The sequence below is a fragment of the Ipomoea nil genome, unplaced genomic scaffold (genome assembly GCF_001879475.1).
Source record: "Ipomoea nil cultivar Tokyo-kokei standard unplaced genomic scaffold, Asagao_1.1 scaffold1971, whole genome shotgun sequence".
Lineage (NCBI taxonomy): Eukaryota > Viridiplantae > Streptophyta > Magnoliopsida > Solanales > Convolvulaceae > Ipomoea > Ipomoea nil.
In genome coordinates, this window is record NW_017618399.1 from 900,751 (window position 1) to 911,272 (window position 10,522).

At 26.4% G+C, this 10,522-nt stretch overlaps 1 protein-coding gene across 1 annotated transcript; it reads left to right on the top strand.

Moving 5' to 3' along the window:
* Positions 1 to 7,066: 7,066 nt before the first annotated feature.
* On the top strand, positions 7,067 to 10,218 carry LOC109147039. Its single transcript, XM_019294678.1, has 10 exons — positions 7,067 to 7,207; positions 7,550 to 7,601; positions 7,687 to 7,783; positions 7,867 to 7,994; positions 8,079 to 8,166; positions 8,286 to 8,418; positions 9,286 to 9,338; positions 9,448 to 9,568; positions 9,777 to 9,941; positions 10,036 to 10,218. The coding sequence occupies exons 1-10, from the start codon at positions 7,067 to 7,069 to the stop codon at positions 10,216 to 10,218; spliced, it is 1,161 nt and encodes a 386-aa protein (XP_019150223.1).
* The last annotated feature ends 304 nt before the right edge of the window (positions 10,219 to 10,522 follow it).

The window sequence follows — 10,522 nt, forward strand, 5'->3', positions numbered from 1 at the left end:
TTAATTGAAGATTTACTTTTATTAATAGTATAAATTATTATTTCCTTATAAAATTACATAGAATTTCAAATGGATTTTCCCATTTATTACACAGAATTTGTTTCTGTTATTCTCACAACTATAATGGTCTAATTATTCTCAGAATTTGATAACCATTTTGACTTTAATCTGTGGTAACAATTCATTAGATATAGATATTAATTTGGGCAGGAATGTGAAAGAGGAGGATTTTACTTTTACTAATAGTATAAATTGGTGTTAATAATAATTAATAAATTATTTCTTTATAAAATTACGCATAATTTCAAACAAATTTTTTCATTTATTACGCAGAATTTGTGTCCATTATTTTCACAATGATAATAATTTAATTATTCTCAGAATTTGGTAACCATTTTTTATTTTTATGTACATATTGACTTTAATCTATGGTAACAAATCATTAGATATTAATTAATTTTCATATAAAATTTTGTTACCAATTAAGCTTTATTAATTTTGTACTAATTAATTAATATTCATATTAATTTGGGCTAGAATGTTGTAAAGAACGATTTTACTTTTATTAATATTATAGATAGATTAATTTCATTTTGAAATCATTGGTTCACATATTTCAATTATTTATTTTTTACTTTAATTATTCTCATTGTAATCATAATTGATATTGCAATAATTGATTTATGATATTTATCAAATTGAATATTTTTTTAAATATAAAATTTTCTCATTTTAGGGGTTAAAATAATATTTTAAAATTATTTTTATTTTTAATATATTTTCCAGCAACCCAAACACTCACTTAGTTTCGCATAAAAAAACTGATAAAGAAAAGTCATTTAACTAAAGAAATTAAAACAAATTAAACTAAATCTAATCATGCTATATTTATTTCTAACTGTATATTAATTTCATTTTGAAATCATTGGTTCACATATTTGAATTATTTTTTTTTAATTATTCTCATTGTAAACATAAATGATATTACAACAATTAATTTATGATATTTATCAAATTTTATTTTTTTTAAATATAAAATTTTCTCATGTTTAGGGATTAACAAATATTTTAAAATTATTTTTTATTAGTAAATATTTTTATTTTTAAAATATTTTCTAGCAACCCAAACACTCCCTTAGTCTCTATAAAACACTGATAAAGAAAAATCATTTCATTAAGAAAATAAAAACTAATTAAAGTAAATCTAATCATGCTATATTTATTTCTAATTGTATATTAATTTCATTTTGAAATCATTAGTTCACATATTTGAATTATTTATTTTTTCTTTAATTATTATAAACAGAAATTATGATATTTATCAAATTGTATTTTTTTAAAATATAAGATTTACACATGTTATGAGGGGTTAAAAAATATTTTAAATTTATTTTTTATTAGTATGTATTTTTATTTTAAATTATTTTCCAGCAATCCAAACACTCCCTTAGTCTACCATAAAAAAAAACTGATAAAGAAAATTCATTTCATTAAGAAAATAAAACTAATTAAAGTAAATCTAATCATGCTATATTTATTTGTAACTGTATATTAATTTCATTTTGAAATCATTGGTTCACATATTTAAATTATTTAAAAAATTCATATAATTAAGTTGATTTATTCCACCAAGACCACGTGGTCTAATGGTACCCAGGTTGGACTTTCATTTAGAAGATTGTGAGTTCGAGCCTTAATGGAGGTGTTATTGACTTTCTGATTACTGTATTGTAATAGAGACAGTAGCATTAAAAAAAAGTATGAAAATAGTATTTCATATATATTTTAATTCTAAAGATATGAATAATACTAACTAAGAGAATTGTACTTAGAAATCAATAAAAAAAAATGTAAATTCTAAATTTTGCATTAATAAACTTAAACTTTAATTGGACACATTTCCTTATATGAGTGTATAATACATTGTATATACACATAATATTTATTAATATGTATATAAGAAAATTCAATTCTATAATATAATTTCATTAATTATAATTTATATTGATAGATATATTTATAATTAAAAATTATATTTAGAAATTTAAAAAATAACATTTAAATTTTGTATGATTATTATAGTGCATAAGTGTATGTATATATATTTTTAAAAAATTATAAATATTCATGTTTTGTTAACTTTCTAATTTCATTTATTTAATTATATTTTATAGTATATTAATTATAATTTAATGAAATTGTCACAAATATTTTGAAATCTTATATTTCTCAATTTCATTAATTATATTAATTATAATTACCAAATATTGTGGAAATTACTATAATAATTTTATTAATTATATTAATTATAATATTTGTTCTCTTCCAATATATAAATACATTGCCATAAAATTACCATAATAATTACACAAAAGAAGGAAAGTAAAATTATGAGAATAATTACCTTTAATAAAAATTAGGAAATTATATTAAAAATTAATTATATATTAAGGTAAGTATAATTTATTTTGTACCAATAATATTATATATACATTAAGTATAAAAACTATATATGTATACAAATTATCATAATATATAATTACACCGAGAAAGGTGACAAGACATAATTATTAGACAATAATATTAATAATTAATTATTAAAGCAAGTATAATTAATTTTGTAGTAATACTATTATAAATTAACTGTGTGTATATATATATATATATATATATATATATATATATATATATATATATATATATATATATATACTTTTAATTCTATTTTGATAAGCATAGTCTGTGTATATATATTCATTATTAAAAAGGAGATATAATTTAAAAAGTAAATTATTAATTTGATTGCCTAATATAATTGTCATACTAATTGATTCCATGCTACTATGTATAATTCATATATTTGAAAACTTTTTAAAGCTAAATACCGATTAATTACCTTACTAATTAAGATAATTTTTAGTCAATCAATATTTAATAGTACTAAAAGTATTATTTTAAATTTTTATAAATAAGGTATAATATTATTAAACCAAAATAATTAAAAATAATGTGTACATATTACCAAAGATTTTATAATAGTAATTTTTATTACCTAATAGAATTTGTCAATTATTAAACATTATTTATGGTAATTATTGTATGACATTTAATGCTAAAATTATTAGATAGAATTTTTATAATTAAGGTATATGATAACAGAAGTTATAACGGTAAGGGTATTTTTGTCCAAAAATTTTTTATAGTACAACTCTAAAAGCACAATGTACAAAATGGTTAGCACTAAAAACATGGAAATAACTTTATTGCCTCTTATTAGTGTATACTAGTTTTTTTTACGCGCTTTGCGCGAATGAAATAGTGCCGAATGCGTATTTTTGAATAAGTATTTCAAAGTATATCAATGCAATATTATATCGGAGATATTCATGCATAGGTAAATAAATATTGAATTTATTTATTTAAATCGGTAATTTAAAGTATATAAATGCAAGACAATATATGAGAGATTGATTTTATTGTCACTAAAATAAATGTTTGCAACTTTGTAATAACACTAGTCTAAATACTTAGTCTAAAAATAATAGTCTAAATAAATACAAATTTTGGTTTAAATTTCTCTAATTTTTCTTAATTCTCTTTTGGGCTGGGTTGGGAAAAATCCCAACCCGTATGGAAAACGGGCCGTCCCGTCCCGCCCCGTATTCTTCCAGCCCGTGACGGGCCAGCCCATATGGGACGGGCTGGCCCGTATTGACAGCTCTATGGGTAGCATTGTCATTGTCTTCATCTTTATTATTATTATTATTATTTTTTTATTGGCAGTGTGTCATGTGCAATTGGAATACTGGTGATATCATAGATGTATTCATCGTGCAATTAATGAGATTATGGTGTAGGAAGCTTTAGATTTGCCTTGTTGTGTATATGATGAGATCTTAGTTGTACTATTAACTCTTTATCTTACAAGCACCTATTGATTTGTGGTAGTGATAGTTTTCGCCCTACATGTTTCATGCGTTGTGAGATGTGTGTGTAGTAGGTTATCACGTGAAAGTATTGAACAAAATATTAATATTTATTATATTTGTATAAAATACTTGGTAAATAAATGTATAAAATATATTTTGTATTATAACTTTAATATTTAATTACAAGATAATGTAAAAATAAGACAATGTAGAATAAATTAATAAATTTGAAGGTAATGAATTTTGAATTCTAGAAAATAAAGATAATATAACTAATGAAATTATATCTCTTTTTAAATATTTTATAATGTATATAACCTATCTAATTATGTTTAATATTTAGGTAATCGAATTATATTTTCGGGTATATGAAAAGTAATACTAAATTTTTCCCTCCTAAATTTTCCTTATGATGCGAAATTAGAGTAAAATTAATTTTTTGATTAATTTAGAGTAAAAATTAATTATTATACAATTGATAGTTATTTACTATATTCATTAGTATCTACTATATATATATATATATATATATATATATATATATATATATATATATATATATATATATATATATATACATACACACACACACACACACACACACACACACACACACACACACACACACATATATATATATATATATATTTAAATATTTAGATCAATATATAATTGTATAAATTATAACATCGAATATTATATAATATAATTGAAGAATTGAGTTGTACCGATTCTGTTTTCTGATGTTATCATTGCTTGAATTCGAGCAAATAATTGTCAATTAATAGCTAACGTGTAGATATACGCATTTAGTAGTGCAACTTTAGAGATTTTATATATCAGTGATTAGGATTTGTATTAATTGGGCTAATTAGCTCGTTATCTAGCAACTCAGTTATAGAAATTATTTATACGGAAGATATATTTTTTATGTAGATATATAGCAATTTTGTCATCTTAGTATAAAAAACAAACATAATATCACGGGCTTGAATTACACATTATTGAAAATCTCTTTGTAGAGGACATTGGTAGTAGTAACAGAATTTTATCCATCCTCGTCTAGAGTTAAAACCATCAGGATGGGTGACTCAGTAAAAAAACCAAATACAATTAACCATTTAACCGTGATTAAAGATTAGTTTTTTTTTTTTTGTTTTTTTTTTTCCAGTAATAACTCAACGTGAGTTAGTGTTTGACCCTGAATTTTGTTGATAGTCATGGCATATGCGAGCATCAACGTGAATTGTTTTCGTTAGAACTTGAAGTGCAATCTCGTATCAAAAAGGTGAAAGACATTTTAATTGAAGATTTACTTTTATTAATAGTATAAATTATTATTTCCTTATAGAATTACATAGAATTTCAAATGGATTTTCCCATTTATTACACCGAATTTGTTTATGTTATTCTCACAATTGTAATGGTTTAATTATTCTCAGAATTTGATAACCATTTTGATTTCAATCTGTGGTAACAATTCATTAGATATAGATATTAAATTGGGCAGGAATGTGGAGAGGAGGATTTTACTTTTATTAATAGTATAAATTGGTGTAAATAATAATTAATTTAGAGTAAAAATTAATTATTATACAATTGATAGTTATTTACTATATTCATTAGTATCTAATATATATATATATATATATATATATATATATATATATATATATATATATATATATATATATATATATATATATATATATATATATACTAGTATTTTTGCACGTGCGTTGCATGAGATGAATTTGTTATAATATTTTAAAAATATTTAGATCGACATATAATTGTATAAATTATAACATCGAATATTATATAATATAATTGAAGATTTGAGTTGTACCGATTCTGTTTTCTGACGTTATCATTGCTTGAATTCGAGCAAATAATTGTCAATTAATAGCTAACGTGTAGATATACGCATTCAGTGCTGCAACTTTAGAGATTTTATATATCTGTGTTTATGATTTGTATTAATTAGGCTAATTAGCTCGTTGTCTAGCAACTCAGTTATAGAAATTATTTATACGGAAGATATATTTTTTATGTAGATATATAGCAATTTTATCATCTTTGTATAAAAAAAACATAATATCACTGTCTTGAATTACACATTATTGAAAATCTCTTTGTAGAGGACATTGGTAGTAGTAACAGAATTTTATCTATCCTCGTCTAGAGTTAAAACCATCAGGATGGGTGACTCGGTAAAAAAACCACATACAATTAACCATTTAACCGTGATTAAAGATTGCTTTTTTTTTTCTTTTTTTTTTTCTAGTAATAACTCAACGTGAGTTAGTGTTTGACCCTGACTTTTGTTGATAGTCATGGCATATGCGAGCATCAACGTGAATTGTTTTCGTTAGAACTTGAAGTGCAATCTCGTATCAAAATGGTGAAAGGCATTTTAATTGAAATATATATTTTAATTAGAATATGAATGGATAAAGCTTCAATAATATAACATCATATATCATTTAATATAATAATGTTAATTATAATAAAGCCATATGGTCTTTTGAAAATTAAATGTTGATATTAATGGTTAAATGTTGGTATTAACAACATTTAATTTTCACAAGATCATATGGTAATGGTTAAATGTTGGTATTAACAACATTTAATTTTCACAAGATCATATGGTATATATATATATATATATATATATATATATATATATATATATATATATATATATATATATATATATATATATATATATATATATATATATTAAAGCAAAACAATCGGAGCAAAAAAATCCTGCCCAAACCGAACGTCGATGTTTTGGACAAAGCCGCTAAATTTATTGTTTTTGCTTCGGAAAACCAAAGGTCTACGCAGTATAATACCTAAAGTATATCGAAAACCTAATTTTTTCAAAATATCTACGACAGATCATTCTCCCATCCAATGGGATTAGAGAATGTATTTAAGGCAATCAGTTTTTCATATGGGACATTGAGCCCACGAACCCATACCTATTCTCTGGGCATTTATTGATGATGATGATGATGATCAATAACGAAAGGTCATCAGACCTTATATATACAACACATATACAACTACTGAATACATTCGCAATCTCCCTCTACAACAGCCTCTCTATTCTTCTTCAATAACAAAAGATGTTTGTCCTTGCTAGCCAGATATCTCCGATGAATACCAGGCAGGCTCTTAGACTACGGGTGGTGCGAGCATATCAGATTCCTGAGAGAAGTGATCCATCGAAGTTTAGATCAAAAGAGATTGTTTTTCATGATGAAGAGGTAAGTACTCTTTAAAAATAGATAGACAGTCGTTTTACTTATACAGTTCGTATTTTTTTCCGATATTCAAACAGAGATTATATATATTTTACAGTCCCTATTTTTGTTATTTACACATACACATGGGTCCTTCTTGCATGCTCATATACCCAAAGAGTACGTGGAAAAGTACCTTAGCAGTTTTGATGAAGGTTCAGTATATGCTATAAAAAATTTTTGAGTTATCACCAATTTTTACTCATACAAAACCAGCCCACAGAAGTACATGATAAAATTTAACTATCAGACTATGGTTAAGGATTTAAGCATGTGAAATTTCCTATGAAAATGTATCGACTGAAGACCTTTAGAGAGATCAAGTCTAATGAAGGCCTTGATGAGAAAATCTTATTTGGTAATCAGTGCTCTCATTCAATCTATGGTTTCTAATTATTTACTATTTTGTCTACTATTCTATATTCTAAAGCATTATTTTGTAGATGTTATTGGCCGAGTGATTGAAATACACTGCCCACAGGAGAAACTAATCAATGGCAAGAACTCCAGGCTGATTGACTTCACCATTGAAGATACTGAGTACTACTGAATTCCAGTACCTATGGTTTATTTTCTATTTTAGAGATTTCTGAGTTTCTAATATATTTTCTAAATATTTTTAGTGGAATACAACTAATGTGTACTTTGTGGGATGAACACGTAAGCAAGATTGAGGCATTCTACAATTCTACTACACAAGAGCCATTATTGGTGTTGATACAGTTTTGTAGGGCTAGGGTGTGTCTAAAAAGTAAGTAGATTAAATCCTATAACTGCTCCTAACTTATTCACCAATAAGCCTTTCTAATGTGTATTAGAACATTATTTCCTAAAGGTGGTGATGTCAAGATTTGTAGCTCCTATGATGTAACACAGCTGCTTTTCAACCAAGAATCTCCCCCATTTGAGGAGTTCATGAAAAGGTATTTGCATTCTTTTTTTTTTTTTTTTTTTTTTTTTTTTTTTTTTTTTTTTTTTTTTTTTTTTGCAGCTGCAATTTTACATTTAATATTAATTCTGATTTTATGTTATCATTTTACAGTATTAGCCAAGAACAGACTCCAATGCGCAGTATAATTTCCCAGTCAAGTTTTAAGGAATGTAGCTCCTATTCAGTTTCCCTATCTGCTGATATGGAAGTTCGTACTATCAATGACATCTACAGAGACAAGGAGGTAAGACTGTTTTAAGGGATGTAGCTCCTAAGACTGTTAAAACAGCAAATGATTATATTAACCTAAACATTAGACCAAACAATTCGTATAATGTTTAGATTTTATAGATGGAATTTCCAATTAATAATATACCTCTGTGTCTTTACTTTGTTGCAATCCATGTCGCAATCCATGTTAGTACAGAGTTCTGACATGTTTAACCTGCAATTAATGTAAAGCATGAGCTACATAAATAATATCACAAATCTGCAGCCCTCTATAGTATACATTAGACCCAACACCTTTAAAATGTTTAGAGGTTATATATGGAATTCTGCCACTTAATAATATACCTCTATTTCTTTACTTTGTTGAATCCATGTCTTTAATTTGTTGCAATCCATGTTAGTACAAACTTCTGGCAGGTTTAACCTGCAATTAATGTAAAGCATGAGCTACATAAATAAAGACACAACTCTGCACCCCTCTATAGTATAGAGTTAAAAATATACCTCTATGATATTACTTGATTGCAATCCATGCTTTCAGTTCTGCTCAAAGTTGCACAATAGATCCAATTTCTTTGCTGTTTAACCTGTATTAGCTAATAAGCATGAGATGGAGAAATAGTAACACAAATGTGGTGTCCTATATAACTTATTCATATTAATCAGTCCACCAGTGTGTACTTATCTCTTTCAGGTCTGGTGTTAATTGTTTTGGTAGCAAATACCACCTGTTAACCCACAAACCTGCACAATCAAACACATATTGATGGTTTAATTAATGTTAGATAAAAATTGATGGGAAGATTTGTACTAAATAATCACACATATACTGATTTCGGCTATGTTATAAACTCTGTTAACAGTCAAACATATTATGCAGTTTGGCGATTTTTGGGTGGCAGCAAGGATTGTATTCATTGATGATCCAGAGTGGTACTATGCTTCGTGTAGAACAAAGGGTTGCAAAAAAAAAACTGAAACTCAAAGGAAAGTGGCTATGGTGTAGTACATGTGACAGAAATTGGGGTGACGGGACACTCAGGTACAGAATTAAGGTTAGGGTTGTGGACTTGGATGGCAATGCTCCTTTCCTTCTATGGGACAGGGAGTGCCTCGATCTACTTGGAATTAGCGCGGATGATCTGAAGGATACCCATACTAAGGTACAAAACTATATTTCAATCTTAGCTAGACTATTAACTTAGTATTACCTGAACCAGATAAGTTGTGTTTTCAAATACTGTTTCACATATGGTATATAGGAAAATTAAAATCTATACTAACTTTTTATGTAGGGAAGGAAGGGTCTACCTAAGGAGCTCGAGACTCTAATTGGACAGAATCTCCTATTTCGAATTGCCGTTCGCAAAGAACAGTTCCAGAATTATCTCAATGCATGCTTTCCCTGTTATGAGGATCATCACTGATGAAAAGATTGTAGAAAAGCATTGCCCAGAACTAATAGGAGTAAGGGACAGGGATCTCAGCTCAAAGTTGGAGTTGGAGCTTACAGATGAGGACCTATGGGATCTAGAGGTATACTTGGGGTTACCGAGTAACATGTTGTACCAATTAGTTTATAGTTTATTATTATTGGTGACTTAAACATTTTGAACTTCTGATTTTGTAGGAAACAGACCAAGCAAATGAAGCTGAAAGTCCACTCCAAGTTGTTGCACAGAGACTCAATGCAGAGAATAGTGTTGAGAATGGAACAATCAAGAGATCACTAATCGATGAATTTTCAAGCACACAAAGTTCAAAAAAAAGCAAGGAATGTGTGGTCAAGATTGAGAAGGAAGCAGATGTGTAATGATTTTAATGATTGACAATGTGCTCTATTGGACTCTTTTTTGTAACAATGGTTTTTATGTTGACATTTTGGTGACTCACTCAAACAGCTAGACTGAAACTTTCAATCATTTTGGATTATATTCGTAGATCATTGTTTTTTTATGAATTCTCAGAATTTGTTCCTAGGAGCTGTTATGGGTACTGGATTTGTTATATTCCTTTTACAGATTTTTTTTTCAGGGAGTGGGGCACAATGATGGAAAATGAATGCAGATGTATGGTAAAAGACGTCAAGAGATGGCTGACATGACAGAAAAAAATGA

Excerpts from the sequence above, each read along its gene's own strand:
- LOC109147039 (XM_019294678.1), top strand. The coding sequence starts at position 7,067 with ATGTTTGTCCTTGCTAGCCAGATATCTCCGATGAATACCAGGCAGGCT. Across the intron at positions 8,419-9,285 it reads ACATCTACAGAGACAAGGAG|TTTGGCGATTTTTGGGTGGC; the intron begins GTAAGACTGTTT and ends CATATTATGCAG. Across the intron at positions 9,339-9,447 it reads TTCATTGATGATCCAGAGTG|GTACAGAATTAAGGTTAGGG; the intron begins GTACTATGCTTC and ends CGGGACACTCAG.